General features: G+C 48.9%; 1 protein-coding gene across 9 annotated transcripts in view; it reads left to right on the forward strand.

Moving 5' to 3' along the window:
- The window catches only part of ANKRD6 (ankyrin repeat domain 6), a 282254-nt gene that overhangs the window by 142608 nt on the left and 119781 nt on the right, over positions 1–19865 (forward strand). For 4 of the 9 annotated variants that reach the window (XR_012324746.1, XM_073789437.1, XM_073789434.1 and 1 more), the window contains 7 exons: positions 2602–2700; positions 4796–5134; positions 9454–9552; positions 11194–11292; positions 14922–15020; positions 16404–16502; positions 18894–18992. Coding sequence is in view for 8 of the 9 variants with exons in the window: in XM_073789437.1 (XP_073645538.1) it covers positions 4841–5134; positions 9454–9552; positions 11194–11292; positions 14922–15020; positions 16404–16502; positions 18894–18992 (789 nt within the window). In the remaining variant the exon portion in view is untranslated. The remainder of the gene's footprint in view (positions 1–2601; positions 2701–4795; positions 5135–9453; positions 9553–11193; positions 11293–14921; positions 15021–16403; positions 16503–18893; positions 18993–19865) is intronic. The other 5 variants (XM_033867559.2, XM_033867560.2, XM_073789436.1 and 2 more) reach the window with 4 other exon arrangements.

The raw sequence follows: 19865 nt of genomic DNA on the forward strand, positions 1-19865 counted from the left end.
GCCCCTTCCAGAGAGACGTGGAGACGTGGGACCTTGTATTTCAAAACCCTCCAGCAAGGGCCCACCTGGCTATCCAGGTGACCCAAGGTCCAAGTCTTCTCCCAGGTCTGTGCCCTCGAAAACATCTCACTTGTCTCCGAGGCAACGGTGCAGGGGTGTCAGGGAGGAGAGGCAGCGGTTGGGGTGTCTTCAGGGGCGAGGCTGGGGACAGTTGGAGGGAAGGAAACCCGTGATGGATGGTGGGCGTTCCCTCACTTATCCTGTTTGAAGCCTGCGGGGTGAGTAGTGGAGACCGTTCCTGTTTCACAGATGAGGAAAGGGGCTTAGGAGAGTGTCCTGCACAAAATCTCACAGGTGTTACTAGTCAGAGCCGGGATTTGAACGAGGCTTGTCGGGCTCCAGTGCCTCTGGCCTCTCTTTTCTCCACAGAGGGGACTCTGCTGACCTTGGAGGGGGAAGCTGCCTGCAGTCCAGGGCCGCCTCGTTAGTAATCTGTAGTTTCTGAAGTGCCCTCCAGACGTGGCCTGGTTGGAACCACATCGGTGTTTCCTTCTCTGCATCTTCTGATTCTTTGGTGTTCACTTGGGCAGACCCTTTCGCCTCCTTGGGCCTCAGCTTCCACACTGTAATATCTGGTTGCTGACAGGGATGTTCCTTGGGGCTCCCCTGACCTGTGGCACCAGCTACTCCTCGGCCTGTGGCCTCCTTCCCAGCCTCTCTCGGGGCAGCTTCTGCCCGCACGGTCTGCACTTTCCAGATGCTCAGAAGCTCTTGTGTCCCGCCATCCTGTCAGCCCTCCTCACAGCACACACGTCTTTCTCCTCACAAATGCAGTGGGCTTCCCCTTGTTTCAGGATGCTCTAGAAGCCTTGTGAAGGTCACTGATCCGATGACCTGGACGAGGACGCAGGACAGGTGGAGCCCGGGGCCAGGCCCAGCGAGGGGGGAACCAGGCTCTCTGGCTCCATCTCATCAGCTGTGGACATTTCGTCCGAGGAGTCAAGGTTAAGCGGCCCGCGCTGAGCACAGCTGCCAGCCAAGGCAGGTCACGCTTTCATCTCATCTCAGACGTTGTCTTTTTATGAAGGCTTTTTATAGCCCACTTTCTTAGGACACACTTTTTTCTTAATTAAGAATTCTAATTTTAAAGTGAGCTCTGACCTCTTTCTTTCCAGAATCATTCTGATGCTTTGATTGCATTTCGCGGGTTGAAGTTAAGATCCTTTATTGTCTGCCATCTTGTTTTCCTGCAAGGCTAGTTACCCACGGCAAACGGGCGCTTGATCGAGATCATAAACGGGTTTATCCTGCTAGAATATCAGTAAAGGCCTTTGGGAAGTTTTACCAAGATGCGAGAGAGGACTCAGGCCGTGTGAGACCCTTATTCCCCTGGGAGTGTTTCAGCACAGGTGGGGCCGTGCATGGTTAAATGCTGTTTGGAGCTGGGGTGGGAACGTTTCTTCACCGTGAACTTGAGGGAGAAAGCAAAGGCAACATAATGGCTCCTTCAAAAGTTGGAGAATTAGGCGTTTGGCAAGGTCAGTTCTCTAGATGGAAACTGATTTACACTGAAGAGGATTATTCTGAGTGGGACCCTCAGTGTCACAGCTCAGGAGCCCGCTTGCAGGGAACGGTCATCTCTATGCCCCACCAGCAGGGCTGAGAAGCCCGCTCAGGTGCACAGGAGACGTGCACTCACGTGTGTTCTGCCAGCCACTGGGAACAACCTGGAACCCATCAGTGGGAGAATGAGTGAATGATGTGACAATATTTTTAAAAAACTCAAAAATATAATGTTGGACCCCCCAAATTGCCAAATGACATTGTACAGTTTAATACCATTTATGTAAGGTTTGAAGACAAGCAAAACGATGTGCATCTATTATGCGTGGCTACAAACGTGTAGTAAAGTGTAATAAAAGGGACAGGAATGACGAATCCCAAATTGAGCGGCTACCTCGGGGTTGAGGGGAAATGAGATCTGGGAGGGGTTCACGAGGAATGGCTACGGTTTCTCTAATTTTTTCTTAAAGTGATTGGTGGTTGTGTACGTTTTAAAATGTTCATATTTTTGAATGGCTGAAACACTTTGTAATTTAAAAATTTGTTTCTAAAGAGGGGAGAATGTGTTTTAACGGTTTGTCCATCAGTTTCAGTTTTGAGGAATTACTAACTAGACTTCTCCGGGGCTGATTAGCTTGACTCTTTGCTGCTCTCCCATCTCTTACCCCATCAGATTCACTGTGGCCACTTCACCATCCCTGACTATCAAACCAGTGCGGAAATAAGAGAAAACTTGAAAGCCCTCACTTTCCTACTTGGTGGTTGGATGAGCGGGGAGTGGAAATTATGCACTAAGGGAAGTCTCCACAGTTTGAGCATATTTTATTCCTTGATCACAGTGCCAATAGCCAAGGTTAACCAAGACAAACTTGAATTCCGGATGAATCCATAAGAATCTCCTGCCAAACTGAACGGGGTGGGTGGGGTGTGGGGGTGGCGGGGAGCGCCACTGTGCAAACCTTGCTCTAGGCTCCCCGCCCCCAGGGGAAGAGCGCGTGACGTCTTGTTCTGAAATCAGTGTTTGCTCTGCATTGACAGCATGGCCGGACCCCCTTGCATCTTGCTGCCAATAAGGGCCATCTTTCTGTGGTCCAGATCTTGCTGAAGGCTGGCTGCGACCTCGATGTCCAGGACGATGTGAGTAGAAGCCATCATTCTATCAGGGCATGGTTGTCAAGGGGGCTTGTCTGCCTCAAATCCCACAACGTGTAACTAGCTATGAGGGGAGGGAGGGGGCGGTAGGAGATGCTCTCCAGCACTTTGTAGCTTCATCTTGGTGGGAAGAACTTCCTCTTGAAGGTCGGCTGTGGGCCCCATTCTCAGTAGCAAGGTCGAGTTTGGGAGTGTGAGCTGGTCTTTCCATCATGGTTCCTATCTAGTGGTAGTATTTCCTGTCTAGTATTATTCAAGTGCAGAGCCTCGAAGGGCATCTTGTCTGTGTCCTGTCTCAGTATGAAGGAGCACACCACACACACACACACACACACACACACACACACACGAGTATGGGCAAGGCTTGCTGGAAATGTGTCATTGACCAAACTTATAACTGGAGAAAAGGTGAAGCTTAAAAACTTAATTTTTTTATCTTCTCGCCTTGATTTCTCTTATTCTGTATACATTCAGTTAAAAAGGACCTATTTAAAGAAACAACAGCACACTGATCTCATGGAATCTGAGAAAAAGGAGGCCTCCAGAAAGAGTTCACTCTGGTGCCCTGCCATGATTGAAACTCAGTCTCTGAGTTTCTTTAGTCAGACTATCTAGAAAGAGATTCCAGTGGCTCTTTTGGAGTCAAGAATCCATTCCTGAGTAAATCAGCAGTGGCTGGCATGGGGTCACCTAGTGCATAGGGTGGCCCTGTTGGGTCTTTGAAGAGGGTGAACTCTCTAAGAAGGGGGTGTAGAAAAGATTATGTAAATTGCCGTCCAGTGAGCTATTAGGAAAATATCCTAATGATAATCTGATTGGAAGCTATTTTCAGAGACTTTCAATTCTGTTTCTAACTCTGATTTGTATAGTAGGACTCAAAGGAGAAAGAACTTTTGTGAGGAACACAGACTCTTGGAGAGTTAGTATTTATAAACCCCTCCCAGATTCACCTGTGATCTCTGTGGTTACAGAACGTTATCAGATTTCAGACACTCAGGTGGGCTAGGGTGTGGGTTACCATAGCGCTTCGAGGTTTCTTTGAGTCTGTGTAATGTCCTAAAACTTGGCAAACACACCAGTTGAGAAGGACAGCATTCACAAAGAAATAACCAAGTATGTCATATACACGGGCATAAGGCTGTCAGTGTCATTCATAAATTTCTGGTTATGTTTGGAACCTATTGAGTCATCAAGGATATTATTTTCAAAAGATGCTGATCTAGCTTTAAGCTGTTGATTTCTACCCTGGGTCACAACACTTTTTTCTTTCCTTGCACTGTAGCCATCATAACATACCTGATTATATCTTATCCTTACATGACAGGAGCAAAAATACAGGGAGAGAGAAGAGATTCTGACCACAGGAAACGCAGGGCATTCAGTGCTTGGTGCAGATATGTCAGGCTGCACCTGGTTTTCTCTGTATAGTTGAAGCCCTTGCTTGCCACGGTGGCAAGGCTGCAGTACCAGGCATGCTAACCCATCCTGACCCAAGACTCCTGTCTCAGGTCCTGAGCTGCGAGTATCACTGTGTTCTCCTGAAGCAAAAGCCATGCTGACTTTCTAGAACTACTGCTGTTTATATCAGGCAAGATAGGAAGTAAAAACTCAGGAGCCAAGGCAGCCAAAGGGGGACATGGCCGCAGAAGGAAAGCCAGCTCTACTTTCAGAGAGGAGCTCTTTCACTTATTGAAATCTTTTTTTTTTTTGCATCTTTCCCTTGGTCTAGACGATGCGTACATTGCTTCTCCCAGGTAGCTTAAAACAAAACGAACAACAAAACAGTGTAGAAACAGCTGGGAATGGAGAACGTAGAATTGATCTTTACTAGTTCTGAAGTAATGCATTTGCCAGAATATGGTTCATGTGTGTCTTCTATACGTTTACTGTGCTTGTTGATCAGCCTTGAAACTCATGTAGGAATTCAAGGAAGAAAACTCTTTGAGTGTTCTTTAAAGAAGCTGGTGGGAGATGAAGTATTGGAAAAAAATCATTTCAGAAGTTACCTGTCTGGGGTGATGGGTAGCGATAGAGAAGGTTAATGTTATGAAGAATTTACTCCTAACTTCGTGTTCTACAGATACTGTGCTCTATGTCATGGTAAAGACTGAGAATTAGTTGAAGAATGACCTCCAGTGCCCTGGAGTGGGATTATTATGAATTTGAACCTGTGGAAACCAGTTCTTTAGAATATGCAACTCCAGGGGCAAGTTCCCTCTTGCCTCCTGCCAACCCTGTCAACTCTCATTGGAGCTCTAAGGCCATCTCTGATTGGTCAATGAGCAATCACACGGCCCCCACCTCAGAAATAGTCCAGGACCCCGTGGCCACAGTAAAAGGCATGAAGGAAGAGAAAAATAAGAAAAACCAGAGAAGCAAGGCTAGGAAGAACCCTGGAAGATCAGAGAGAGAAAAAGAGGTCAGCAATTATTTTGTGCACCTACCCTGTCTTGAGCTTCCTTGCAACATGTCTGCCTGTGGCACCTGGGAGGGATTCCTCCTGAAGAGGGGCATGGTCCACCCTTGCATGACTGGGGTTTCTCCCATGAGCTTGGCTTTGGAATCTGCCCACATTTGTGCTCACTCTTTTTCGCCGTGTAGGAGAGAACACTAAAAGTATTTCAGAACAAAGTTCTAGACCTCAGTGGTTGCAAATCGTTTGAAATCCCAAAGTAAGGAACACTGATGTCTTAAAAAATGGAGAGCTGGCGGTTCATGCACTTTGCAGACAGTTGCAGTCCCTTTGGAACACGATTTGCCTGTTCCAAAGCGAAGTGCCAAACTGCAGGATTGCTGGGTCTTCAAGTTTCCAGCTTCAGCGCTTTCCTTCTGCTTCTTTCTTTGTAGTCAGTCATTCAACAAATACTTCTCAGGTGCCTATACTTGCCAAGGCACTGGGCTCAGTCACTTAGCTTGATGATGCCATAAAGAGGCAGCCCATCCCACAGAAGCACCTGATCCTTCTTAAGGCCTGTCTTAAGGTCAATTGACCTCACAGGTTGTGAACAGCTCAGGGTGAGCGCAAAAAGCCTTACCAATTTGAGTTCTGCCCCAACCATGCTACCCCAGATTAGCTGGTTATCCCCTGAACTGCACTGGGCCTTAGTTTTTTTTAATTAATAAAATGAGAGAATTAGGTGCCACGGTGCTTGGAGTGTAGAAGAGGATTAATAAATATTTGCTGAATAAATAATGAGTAAATTTTGTTGAGAGTGCCACACTTTTCCTAGCTTTTTTTTTTTTTTCCTCCAAAGTTTCAGAATTTCATGTTGATATTTATGTCAAAGTTGCTGCTTGGGTCTGTTATAAGTACGTAGTGAGGATACATCTTGTTCTTTTCTGTGTCATATTTCAAAGAGGAAATATTTCAAAGGTAAGTTTTAGTTTTATAGGAGGAAGAGTTGATTCACAGGTAACTGACCCTGTTTCAATCAAGAGTCTCAGGTGTTTGCTTATGTTGTGTTCTGGGGGGGAGTAGCTCTGAGACAGCCCGAGGTGGTCCTTGGCTTATGTATTTCGTGTCTCTCAGCCTGTGATGCTCACCTTGGCAACTTCAGGGTGGCTGGTTTTCATGTACTAGAGAAAGTGTCTCACCCAGTCCTCCAAACCCACCCCACCTGGTGTGAGCAAAGCTAACGGTCCTGCTCAAGGACCACTCAGGGTGGGGAAAGGCTGGCTTTGGCCTTCACAGCCGTGTATATCCGACACCTGAGGCAAGGACCCTGGCTTTGAGCGGGTCTGTGACTGAGGGGTGTGAAGATGGAGGGGAGGCTGTGGCCTGGAGACAGGCAGGGCCAGGAAAGGGGACACGCAGGAGACACCTGTGCCAGGTGCCTGAGGACCCTTTGTTCCCACCATAGCCTCACCCAGGTCGTCGGGTCTCCTTGCGCGTTTTGCTCGTCCCTCTGGAAATTGAAGTTTAAGGGCTGAACTAGAAGTGAGATTTCGCTTCTTGCGTTGAGCTAGAGTTTCACAAAGGAATGTTACCCCCAGGGAAGCAAGTACAGGAGATTCATGCTAAAAGCAAGTAATAAATACTGGTGACATTCTGGCTCCAGAGCTGCCTCAACTCATGATGTAGTGGCAGCCCGTGAAACACAATAGAGCACTTGACTTGAAGCCAGGCTGAGGTCAGACCGCACCTTGACTTAGCAGCAAGAGTGGCCCACACTTTATGCAGAACATGCACAGAATGGTTACATTTGGTTACGTAAAAAGGTTGTTCTGATTGGGCCAAGGAGTGCTAGTTAGAATGCCGGCAGCTTGTGGGGATAGTAAAAGGCCTCTAATGATTAGAAATCTGACTGAGGCGGTGTTTACCCTGAAGGAGGGGCTGCAGCCTCACTTTTGTTGCTGAGAACAGGGCACCACGTTTCTTATCAGGTCAGTAACAAATTGCACTTGGGGTCCATTTTGGGAAAACCCATCACCATGCTGGTAGAGAAACAGGCAGTCTTGGGGATTCTTAGAGAAGTTTTAAAAAGTTAAGACTGGGCAATTTTTCATGATTACTAAGTACACCTCATCTGGAAACTTCCTAAGTTGTTTGAAGACGACGTGTGATGGCTTCGCACACCTTGTGCAAACACTGACCCAGTGGCCATGTTCTGCTTTTGACTGCATGGCACACAGAAAGGGTCCTCTTTGAGTAAGGGGTCTTGGAAAGGTGGGTGAGAAGAAAACCAAGGCTAAAGCTAATTTGTAATGGGAATAATAGCTTAGGATTCCAAGGGGAGGGTTTGGTGACAGAATGCAGTGGACAGTGGATGGAATCATGGTAATGGGAGGGTGGAGGTCTGGATCCATCACTGCAGAATGAACAGTGAGAAACGCTTCTGAGACATGGACAGTCCCTTTCCTGGTATATTGGTACAGCTTAGACTTTTAATAAATAGCAGTTTTTCCTGATGCTAGAAATTATATGTGTAAAATGTTGGAAAGTATTAAAAAAGTATAAGGAAGAAAATAAAAATCATTTCCCCTCATGTTTCTTTTTTTGTTTTTGTTTTGGCTGTGTTGGGTCTTTGTTGTTGTGTGCTGGCTTTCTCTAGTTGCGATGTGCGGGCTTCTCATCGCGGTGGCTTCTCTTGTTGCGGAGCACGGGCTCTAGGTGCGTGGGCTTCAGTAGTTGTGGCACGTGGGCTCAGCAGTTGTGGCTCACGGGCTCTAGAGCACAGGCTCAGTAGTTGTGGCGCACGAGCTTAGTTGCTCCGTGGCACGTGGGATGTTCCCGGACCTAGGGCTCGAACCCATGTCCCCTGCATTGGCAGGTGGATTCTTAACCACTGTGCCACTAGGGAAGTCCCTCCCCTCATGGATTTTTAAAGGGAGATTTTTAAAAATTTTAAGAATGTGAATTTGGTTTTTAAATAGGATTAAGTATTTTTTTACTGTCATAAACTATACATAACTTAAAATTGACCATCTAACCATTTTTAAGTGTACAGTTCAGTGGCATTAAGTACATTCCCATTGTTACAAAACCATCACCACCATCCATCCCCAGAACTTTTTTTTGGATTAAGTGCTTTTAAAGTGCATTGTCATTTGTTACAGGTTCCAGGGATGTAAGTAGGATCAGCATTTGATTAAGGCAGTTTATAGGTAGCAGTGCATCCTTCTTTAAAAATCCTCCATGTTTTCTGTCTTCTAATTGTCTTTCCTCTCTCAGGCTAAGGACCAGGAGTGCCCCAGGGCATGTCCTTTGCCCCTCCAGTGTTCCACCAGAAAACTGTTTATGTAAAACTCTTGCCAACCACATCATAGACCCCAAGAAGGGCAGGGAGGGACCTTGCCTCCTTTCACAGGTGAAGAACCTGAAGTCCAGCAAGGTGACAGGTGTCTCCCAAGGCTATGCGTGACGCACATCTCCTGACCCCCTTGCCCTGCGCCCCTTCCGTCCCACCAGGAGTTTTCCACACCGTTCACGCATCTCCCCATTCAAGCCTGCGCCCCAGGCTGGACTTGATATCCTGAGTGCCTGTCAGAGATAAGATGTGCCCTCAGAGACTTCAGAACTCTCTCTTGCTACAGACTTGACAGTCTTACTTTTGGGATTTTAGTCCTTCTCTCAACTGCAATTAGGGGAAGAGTCAAGTTCCCTTTGGCGCCCTGACAGAGAAAAAGCAGGTCAGCAATCCCAGGAATCTGATCACAGAGAAGGGGGTCAAATGCAGCATAAATCAGCGAGGATGCTGTCCTGAAACATCAGAAGAGGCTTCTGAGAGACGTGCAGTGACAGCCTGAGCCCCTGGCCTCCTCAGATGTCCTAGCGTAACCCCTGCATTGCTCTAGGCCAGGGCCAATCAACAGGTACACCCGCTCTCCGGTCGTGAGTGCCGCTAGCTGACAGAGCAGGCCCGTGAGTCCTCTGACCCTGGGGAACGGGAGGCCTCCGCAGGGAGTAGAGATTCCAGGCATTGCTGGTTCCATTGCACAGCACACAGCCCAGCCCGCTGACCCAGTCTTCACAGATGTGACAGTCACACTGCCGTCCCCTGGCGTGGCCCTCATCCAGAGGTCGGCTCTGTGGCCCAGGGCTGTTCTGCAGTTGGCTTAGGGTTACCACTGAGTTTGTGAACAAAATGACTCTCCAGGCATGCACTGTCTACTAACCAGCCCACCAAGCCCGGCTGGCGCGCGGTGATGGGGATGTCCCTGTGTCGGGTGGAGGGAGGGAGAGAGTGGTGAGGGGCCGGGGAGGGCTGACTGCTGTCCCTGTCTCCCCACCACCCGCAGGGGGATCAGACCGCCTTGCACCGGGCCACGGTGGTGGGGAACACCGAAGTCATCGCGGCGCTCATCCAGGAGGGCTGTGCTCTGGACCGACAGGACAAGGTGAGGAGGGAAGTGGGACGGGTCAGCCTGAGGACCCTCTTTGGGACCTGCCGAGCTCGTGAGATGCTGTCATTCCTGAGTCAGCTCTCATGCCTTAACATGAGGAAATCGTCCCAGGGTTCCTCTGAAAGAGTATCTGATATTGAATTTTTAAAAAACTCATGCCTCTGTTCTGTGGCAGCAGTGGGCAACCACATAAATATAAATGGTGAAGAAAAAAAGTCTAGAATTAGTGACCTTTGGAGGCCTGGGTGGGGGAAGGGATGTGCCCCAGCCTCTCTGTTTCCTTTTTTTTTTTAAGATAACGGAGTGAGTTAATTTATTTAAACTACACTGGAAGAGAAAATAAGCAAAATCAAGTCTTTAAAAAATCCCAATGACATAGTGTTTTTAAATTGTCCCAGTGTTTTTAAATTGTCAAACCATCTTAAAACATGGGACTTTGCAGTTAAGTGCAATCTGGCCTCTGTCCACTTTTTTTAAAAAACCTTTTATTACAGTGTAACATACATATACAGAAAGGTGCACAACTAATACGTGTGCAGCTCAGTGAGTTTGCACTGCCTGAGCTCATCTGTGTGAGCCCCCACATCAAGAAGGAGGTCATTACCAGCACCCAGAAGTGTTCCCACCTGGGACCCCCTTCACTCTTCCTTCTGCTTCCTGCTTCCGGGCCACATATCCGCCACCACCATTCCCAGCACCTGGCCTTTGGTACAGCCCTCGAGACCCTAGACTTCCCCTGTGGGTGTCAGCAATGTCAGGCCCGTGGCTTACTGTGTTGAATGAATGTCTAAGCCAGAGCCTGGACGCAGTTGGACACTGTCCCTGCACTGCCCCCAGCTGACGGCCCTGTGCCTGGCCTGGAACAGCCAGGAGGGCGTTTCCTCTCTCCTCTCTGTGCCCCCTCACCCCTAATCCCAGGTCCCACCCCATGCAGTTCATTGCACTTAATATGTCTTTTTTTAATAGTAAGTTAAGCAAATACAAGCTATGTTTAATGGGTTGATTTCTATTGAAAAACCATCCGTTGAGGACACTCGTTTACCTTATTTACAGATAGATCACTGTTCTCAGTGCCTGCTCATTTGTTTGGGGCCCTGAGGCTTTTGGATTAAACTGGGAGAGATTAGATTTGGGGGAAGAAAAAGGAGCAGTGGAATCTACCTGTCTGCCCTTGGGGCCCTGGAACTTGTGAAGCTGGACTCTTCATTTGCCTGACCTTTGCAGGGTTCTCTCTGGGGCCAGAGCAGAGCAGAGGAGGCCCTCAGGGGCCATAGAGGTGGGGAGAAAGGGGCATTGTATCTCCTGATGCTACTTTCTGTTACATATGAGCTGTGCATGGGCCCTGGAGCCTTTCTCACCCTGGGTTCCCGGAGAGACTCAAGCCCTAATGCCTGAAGTCATCCACTGTAATACATCCTAAATCTAGAATGCACCTGGAACGGTACTTGTTAGGTACCGTTTCTGGAAGAGTGGAGAAACTGACCACTCAAATCACTGCCTGGGTTCTGTGGTTCAGGTGAGAAGCCCCGGCGGAGAAAGGCCCCTGCTTGTGCCCTGAAGTACCGTGTGCTCTGTTGACGGCAGTGAGACGGATCGGGCCCAGCTCATGTGCTTTCTCCTGTGTGTGCTCCCCAGGACGGGAACACGGCCCTGCACGAAGCGTCCTGGCACGGTTTCAGCCAGTCTGCCAAGCTGCTCGTTAAAGCAGGAGCCAACGTGCTTGCCAAGAACAAGGTGAGGCCCGGCAGGTGCTAGATCCCCTCGGCCACAGGTGAGGACAGCCTGCCTGCCTTCCCGGCGGAAGCCTCCTCTCGCTGAGCAGGGCGAGGGCTCAGGGCCACGGAACCTGGTGGGAATTGAAAGCTTGCAGCTCCTCGGTGGGAGCGATGCACGGGGTCCACGTGGGGGGGAGGAGGACCTACCTGGGGCCCCAGCCTCCCGTGAGCGCTGTGGCTTCCCTGCTGTCCCGTCGGTCTATGAGTGTGCGGTTGAGGGGGCCAGCCCTGTCCTGCGGGGACAGGAAAGGACAGCAGCCTCTCCTCTCTCTCGTTGTCCTCTGTCACCCCTCTCTCCTCCGTCCCTCTCCTTCCGTGCTCGTTATTAGTGTGTCCCTGGACTAGTTTAGAAGCTTCACAGCAGACTGGCCCATCTGCCTGGGGCCTCCCCAGAGCGGCCTCGGCCTCTGTTGCTGTTGTCTCTCTGGGAGAGCTTGGCGTGTACCTCCTGCACAGCAGTGTGGGCTCACCATCCCCTCCCGCTGCCCCCTCCCTCGGGGGTACCCTGTTCCTTGCTGCCCACTGGCCTCCAGCCCAGTCCCCACAGGCCCATCGGGCGGTCTTTTAGAGGGCTCTCTTGGACTGCACACAGCTCTGTGCTGTGTTGACTGGTGAGATGTTTCTCATGGTTCCCTCAGGGGCCGAAAGCTTGAGGAAAGCAGCAAGCCATGCATCGTAACACCTCCAGTAATGCCTGGCTCACTGCCCGGCACGCTGGTGGCTCTCCATTTCTTCCAGGTGGTACATGGTCTGGAACATTATACCAACTCGAAGTAGGTGGTTTCCAGTTAATGGATAGGGAGGCCTAAGCTGGGAGCTAGTAGTCTTTTGTAAGATACGTGATTCGTTTGTGACACAATTAGGGCCGTAAACCAGCCCTGGTGGGTCTCCACCACGCTCCCTCCTGTCCCCTGCAGGGCCCCAAAAGTATTGTGTGGGAAGCCATGTGTCCTCTCTCTAGATAAAGCAGCAGGGGCTGTTGGAAGCACAGGTGAGGTGCCGTCCCAGAAGAGGGACTTCCATTCTGTACCAGCCACAGCCTCTGCGGAAGCCTCTAGAAGGTCCTTCCCTTTTTTTTCCCCCAGCTTTATTGAGGTATAATCGACAAATAAAATCGTAAGATATTCAAAGTGTACAACGTGATGATTTGATAATTCCCAGGTGTTAATGAACACATTGATCACCTCACATATTTACCTTTTGTGTGTGTGTGAGAACATTTAAGTTCTCCAATTAGCAAGCTTCAATTATAGAAGACAGTGTTATCAGCTGTGGTCACCACGTTATGCATTAGATCCTCAGGCCTTGTTCATCTTACAGCTGAAAGTTTATACCTTTTTCCCAACCTCTGTGTATTTCCCGACACCCCAGCTTCTGGCCACTTTTCTACTCTGTTTCTACCAGTCCATCTTTTTTTTTTAGATTCCACGTAGACGTGAAATCATACGGTATTTGTCTTTCCCTAACTTATTTCACTTGGTGTATTGCCCTAGGTTCACCCATGTTGTCGCAAATGACAGGATTTCTTTCTTTTTTGAAGGCTGAATAATATTCCGTTGTATAAGAAAGGTCCTTACTCGGCAAAGTATAGCAGCCCTTGTCAGGGAGATCAGTACTCATTACTCAGGGTGGGGAAAATGCCTGCTATGTATATCTACCTAGGTCACAGTTGTTTTTAATTTCAGGTTTTGACATTGCAACCTTTTGCATCTGACGTCTTTCACTTTGTACAGTGGTTTTGAGAGTCTTATATTGTTTCGTGTGTGATTAGTTCATTCCTTTTTATTGCTGAGTAACGTTCCATCCACATTGTGGATGTACCACAATCTGTATTCTAACCCATGTCTTTTCATTTTCTTCATCCAAATGCTTTTCAGCATAATTGATTTTTTTTATTGGCAAAGTAAATTTTGGTATATTTCTACAGCCATCAGATTTCTTTTATTTCAGTCATTTATTCAACACATTTAATGCCTCCCACGAAGCCAGCAGCTTTGAGACAACCTTCTCTATGTGCACTGAGAATCATACCAAGCTGAGCCCTGAGCCTTGCCACAGGGAGCGGAGTGTTTAAAACATTGGCAGACCCTTCATTTTGGAGGACTAAGCTAGCAGTGGTTCTCTACCCGGCTGCGCTTTAAAATCTCCCGGGAAACTTTAAAAACACGGGGAGAGGGGAGAAAACCAAACCCACCTGATGACCAGGCCTGGGGTGACCAGCTGTACCGTTTTTTTGCCCTGAGTTGGGGGCGGAGTTTCCCAGCATGCCGGCCTTTCAGTGCCTACACCCAATTGGCCTGGCCCCACCCCCTGGGGCAGGGCCATCAGAGTTGCGTCTGCGCACTGGTCTATTTAAAGGCCCCCCCACCAGGTGACTCCAGACTGCAGCCGCGGGTTGATGACCGACGGACGAGCTCCCGCAACTCTCGGGCTTAGAACTCACCACGTTCCTGGAGGTAACAGCAAGGAAGGAAGACTGCCCAGGCTGGTTAGAGCTAAGGTGGTGAGAGGGGAGTGAGTGACCCAGCAGCACACAGTTTCCCTTTATTTTTAAAAACTCATTCGTCTTTTTAAAGGGAAGGAATATAAACCAACCTTGAGTATGGGCAGATAGTGCTGTGTGATCCAGACAGGAGTAAAGCAGGCCAGGGAAAAGCCCTAAACAGGCAGGCTGATAGCTCTGAGCCCGCAGCTGCAGGCCTGACGCAGCTTTTAAGCTCAGCAGAACAAACATTGAGCTTATGTATTTAATCTCCTGAGTCCTTGCAGGCAGACACCAAATCACGTTGCCTGTTTCTCTTGTTGCTTTTCTAGGGGTTAGCAGCAGCCTTGCAGGCCTTATTCCCATAGTTTCAAAGAGTTCTCTTGTCAAAAATTCTTTCTGCAATGTTACTGTGGACATGATTCTGACCTTTGGTTGCCATTTTGACCTTGAAGGTAGAGTCCAAAAGCAAGAGGGTCTCCATCTGTGTGGGAAGTGACAGATGCAGTTGTATTATGGCCTGTTGGGTGGAGGCCTTGTCCGTAGTTCAAATTTTGATGTTTCAAGAAAAACCCAAGATTTAAAAAGGCTTGCAAATTCTGTTAACCTTTAGCCTGCAGTGTCGGATGTGGCCTGTTTGCCTTCCTGACCCTGTCGGTAGGGTAGCCAACCAACAGCCACCCTAACACGGCTCTCCTCTGTGTTCCTCTTGTCGCTAAGAGGAACAACCTCGTGCACGTGCACAGCACTCTGCCATTAAGAAGATGCTCCCCTAGGCTCTCCGAATCAATCCTCACAGCCTCAGCATGTAGGAGTCACGCTCCATTTTACAGGTAAGGAATTCAATTAAGAGCCTTGCCCAGTAGCTTGCAACGAGTTAAGTGGCAGAGCCAGGATCTTGGAACCAAGGTTTCTATGAGCGATGTGACTCTCCTGCCCGTTAGGATTCCCAATTAAATGTTCTTGCCACTGAAGCCCTGGGACCACCGATCGGGAAGCAGAGAACGTGAGCCTTGACTCTTCTGTGAGTAAGCCTCGGGCCCCGGCAAGGGCCCGCGGAGGAGGGGTTGCTAACGTGTGCTTCCTTCTGTCTGCTTCCCTCCCAGGCGGGGAACACGGCTCTGCACCTGGCCTGCCAGAATAGCCACGCCCAGAGCACACGCGTCCTCCTGCTGGGCGGCTCCCGCGCCGACCTCAAAAATAACGTGGGTGGACAAAACCGACCTCCCCCGCGCTGTCTCATGTCGCCTCGGAAAGTAACCCTGCAAGCATGCTAGAGTTCACATGTAGACAGTAAAAAGGGTTTGGGGGCTGCCGAGAAAGTATTCATTTTTTGCTAATTCCTAAGGGGTCCTTTAGGGGGATGGGAAGAGGACTCAACACTGGGAAACACTGCTTTTCTCCCATCCTTGCTCCCTTGCCTCTCAGCCTTGCAGTCTGTTTTATTGCGCACAGCAGGTGTCTCGCATATGAGTTTAGGAACGAAGCTAATTGTTTTCAGGAAGCCTCTGCCCGCAGAGGCTTCCTGAAAACTCTTAGCAAATACTGGTTGATGCTATACCCGGGAGGCCTTCTGATGCTCCATGCCCGGCGTCTACAAATCCATTACTGAGGCATCCTTGGGACGAGCTGATGGGCCAGTAGTTCTTAGAGGTGCCTGACCTACAAGGTGCCGTGGGTATCCCTCCTCCCTCCACAGAGCTGCATTTCCTTCATGAAGCCCGTGTCTCAGCCATGTGACAAGAGAATCTGAGGCTTCTCTCAAAAACGGCTTTAGCCGGGGCCCCTCTGATTGGGGGCAGGCTCATCTAAAGTGGTTCTGAGAATGCTCTGAACTTCAGCTTTGAGCTTGGTTTCTTCTTAATCTGGGGGGAGAAGGTTGTGCTGACGGCCAGCATCTCTAGACAGAACTAGAGCTTGACTGGAAACGCCAGGGGAGCACTGCAGAAGGTCACCACGTTGTCTCCAGTTCTGTTTTCTCTCTGGGAGCAGGACTAAGGAAAGTCCTGATCCCGAGTTTTTCTGAATGCCCTGTTTTATGCTCAACGATTGCTTCCTCATCAGCTCCCTAGACTACATTGCTCCCCATGGGATACTGGGGTCCAACTAAAATGGGATGCACTTGAATTTTTTAGAGTACATGCTCTTAAAGTCCAACGGCTCACCCTGCTCTCCTGGCCCTCTCAGCCATGATGGATCTGTGATGGGAAAGTCTCATTTCCAAAGCAGTGCTGTTGGTCTTAATCAGGTTACTCCAGAGCCTTCGGGTCTTAGGAGAGGCTGGGGTCAGCTGAGTCTTAAATGCCAGCTAAGCAGAGCCTCCCTTAGCTCTTGCGAAGGTCTCATGGGGAGCAGGCATCCAGTGTACGAAACCTGAAACAGTCTGCATGGTGGGGAAGAAGCAGGGCTGCGGACAGAAAAGGGCTGTGAGTTGTGGAGTGAGCGTCTGTGATAAAGGAGATGCTTACAATTCAGGCTGTTACCTTCTAAAGAATATATGCTAGCCTGCCAGCTTTTAAAGGATATTATCTTTTTATCTTCTGTTTTGTAACTGCTCAGACTGTGCTTAGTTTGATTTCTGTCCGCAGGCAGGCGACACCTGTTTGCACGTTGCTGCGCGCTATAATCACCTGTCCATCATTAAGCTCCTCCTCAGTGCTTTCTGTTCTGTCCATGAAAAGAACCAGGTCAGTGCATGTGTCCTCCCCATGGTTAACCTGCACGTGTGTTGGCACAGACGGGAGCAGAGGCTGCTGGGGGGCGGTGTCCTTTCCTAGCCTGGGACTTGGCCAGTGCTGGCCTTTGCAGGACCCATGGAGTTCCTGTGGCCCTGGTTTATCTGGCCTCCTGGAGAAAGCATGCCCTTAGCATTCCAGTTCATATCACCACATTTGCATAGTGAACATTTTCTGGAGATCCTGCTGTGGGTTTTGTTTTTAGTGTGATTTTTAAAAAGGAAACCCACAAGAAAGAGTGGCTTAGTAAATAAGGAAGGGCGTTAGGTGTCTCATGACTCCTGAGTTCTCTTACCTGAACTGCCACCTTTATGTGAGCTGGGGGAGTCTCTCTTTTCTGTAAAGTTCGGCACCTGATCAGTATCTATGCCATATACTGGGGTTTTGAAATCTGTGATTATTAGTGTTCTGTGGAAATGTGATTTTTGTAGTTACGTGGATTTTTAAAAAGTTGTCTTGTTATTTATTGATATCTATACCTAAGTAATGCATTGTTTGACTTTTCTGAGTTTGGGTACGTAAATCTGAAATTAACAAAAAAAGATTGTGATTCAGATTAAAAATACCCTATAATGGTGGTTACTGACCCTGGCCGCATATTAGAATCAACAGGATTTAAAAATACCATTCCTGAGTCCCACCCCAATATAAATGATCAGAACATCTTGGGGTGAGGTCCAGGCAATGGTATCTTGTTGTTGTTGTTGTTGGTTTGTTGCGGTATGCGGGCCTCTCACCATTGTGGCCTCTCCCGTTGCGGAGCACAGGCTCCGGACGAGCAGGCTCAGCGGCCATGGCTCACGGGCCCAGCCGCTCCGCGGCACGTGGGATCTTCCTGGACAGGGGCACGAACCCGTGTCTCCTGCATCGGCAGGCGGACTCAACCACTGCGCCACCAGGGAAGCCCAGGCAATGGTATTTTTAAAAAGCTCCTGGCCTGAGTGTGCAGACAGGATTGAGAACCACTGACCTAATAAAATAGCTAAATTCTGTCATTCTCCAGCGTCGCCATGGACTCTAGGTTCATCAGGTTACCCCAAACAGCCCTCGCCAACCCGTGCTGCTTCTCAATCTGGGTGGTATATTACAGTCACCTGCCAGCTTTGGGAAATCATCAGACCCAAGCCACACTCCAGGCCAATTAAATCAGTGTCTGTGTGGGACCCAGGCATCAGTAGTTTTTAAGGCTTCCCAGCTGATTCCAATGAGCAGGCGAGACTGGAAACTACTGCTCCAGAGCTTCCCTCAAAACACACAACTAGGTGACTCAGGAATGAAATGAACGCTTTCTTCGGCTACTTACCAGAGAAGGAGGGCCTTGGGATGGCGGGATTTTCATGCTTTACTTGTTCACCTGCCAGGAACGAATGAATGATTTCACTTCTATATTGGTTGGACTTATTTACGTCATTCTGTTTGGGAATTAAAAACAGTTTGCATGTGGAACTGGCCCACCAAGCTGCATTTGACATAGCCTTCTTTCACAGTTGATTGAAATATTTTTTTGTTAAAAACAACAAAAAACTTACAGGCTATTTGGTAAGAGTTTGAAAACATCTGGTGTTAAGCGAATACTGATTCTCAGTGACTCCACCCAAACAAAACACCCTGGCCTGCAGGCTGATTCCAGGTGGCCCTTTCACATCCCTGAGGATGGCTGCAGGGCTGGGATATTACTCCAGGGCCTGTGCAAGTAGCCATCTTCAAAGCTTCTGCTCATTCTAATTCAGAAACCAAGGGGTTCTCTGCCCACCCCCTGCCTGGGCAGAGGGACGGGGTCCAGAGCTCCTGGCTACCTGCCTGTGATCCTGCCTTTCAGGTCAGGTCCCACCATTCCCAACAACCCAGGCCCAAGCATGACTTTGCCCCCTGCATTTAATCCTGTCCTGTGATTTCTGGCATCTCTACTCAGAAAGGAATGTGGTATTCGTGCATAAGTTCATTCAGTTGCAGAGTCTCTTTCAAAAGAGCCACATTTAAACAACAGGGTCCTACTGTAGAGCGCAGGGAACTATATTCAATATCTTGTGATAAACCATAATGGAAAGGACATGAAAAAAAATATATATTTATAAAATGGAATCACTTTGCCATACGGTAGAAATTATCACAGCATTGTACATCAGCTATCCTTCAAAAAAATAAATTTTAAAAATAAAAAATGAAGTATGAGTTAAAAATAATAAAAGAACCACATAACACTTCAGCCAAGGTCAGTCAGTCTAAGACAGATTTTAGTTTGACTTTGAAAAGCCACTGCCAGGCCATGGAATTAAAACGCCAGAGGATCCTATGGGCCACGATCCGATGGGTTTTAGCCGGCTTTCTTCTGATTAATTTCAGGCTGGAGACACAGCACTTCATATTGCTGCTGCCCTAAATCACAAGAAGGTGGTTAAAATCCTACTGGAAGCCGGAGCAGATGGGACCATTGTCAATAACGTAAGTGGAGTTGCAACAGTGGTGTCTAAAGGTGCTCCCACCCCTTTCTGGATCAGGGCCTGTGGTTGCTGCCCCACCCCCTGCGGACTCCAGAGCACAGCCTCACCCAGGCTCGCTCGGGAAGACCATGTGGCGGCACTGACCCCACGATCCTGGGGCCTGCGGGGGTGGACTTGAGGGGACCCTTGCTCTCAGCAGCCCCACGAGTTACAAACCCTGAGGGCTCATCTTCAGACAACTCAGCGAGCATGTCCTGGCATGGAAAAGGGTCAGGGGTGTGTAAGTAAACTGGCAAGTGGATGTTACCGAAAGTGAGTTCCAGGCCTTTTAAACAGATGTAGTCCTTAGAAAAATGGCCACCAGGCTAATCTTCCTCAAAACTCCAACTGCTTTCTCTCTAAAATCACCTTCTCTCACGCCCTCTCTCTCAATGTCTCCCTCCTCCCCTCCCCCTCTCATCCTATAGCAGGCACCAGTTCAGGCACCCTCTCTTCCTCGAGGTTGGCCTGTGATCTCTGTGCTCCTGAAATTGCACAGACTCGGGGGACACTGGGGGTGGAACAGTTGTCTGGGGAGTTGGGGGTGTCGAGGCTGGTAGTCCCCCCTCCCAGCTCTAGTACCTGGATTGGTGGTACCTCTCCCATGATGCCATGAGCACCTTTCCCTTCCTTTGAATCCCACTGTTTTCAACTCCTGGTATGGGCTTTAATCTTTCTAGAGTCTCTGTTATGGCCATAGCTTCCTAAATGTTTTTCACAGTCCAGTTCCTGAGACTCTGTGGCTGGGCCCTGATCCGCCCTTCCAGGTGTTTTCTCCATTGTACTCCCGGAAGATGTATCGCTTGGCTGGGTTTTTATGATGCTTTGTGTTTTC

The sequence above is a fragment of the Tursiops truncatus genome, chromosome 12 (genome assembly GCF_011762595.2).
Source record: "Tursiops truncatus isolate mTurTru1 chromosome 12, mTurTru1.mat.Y, whole genome shotgun sequence".
NCBI classification, from domain to species: domain Eukaryota; kingdom Metazoa; phylum Chordata; class Mammalia; order Artiodactyla; family Delphinidae; genus Tursiops; species Tursiops truncatus.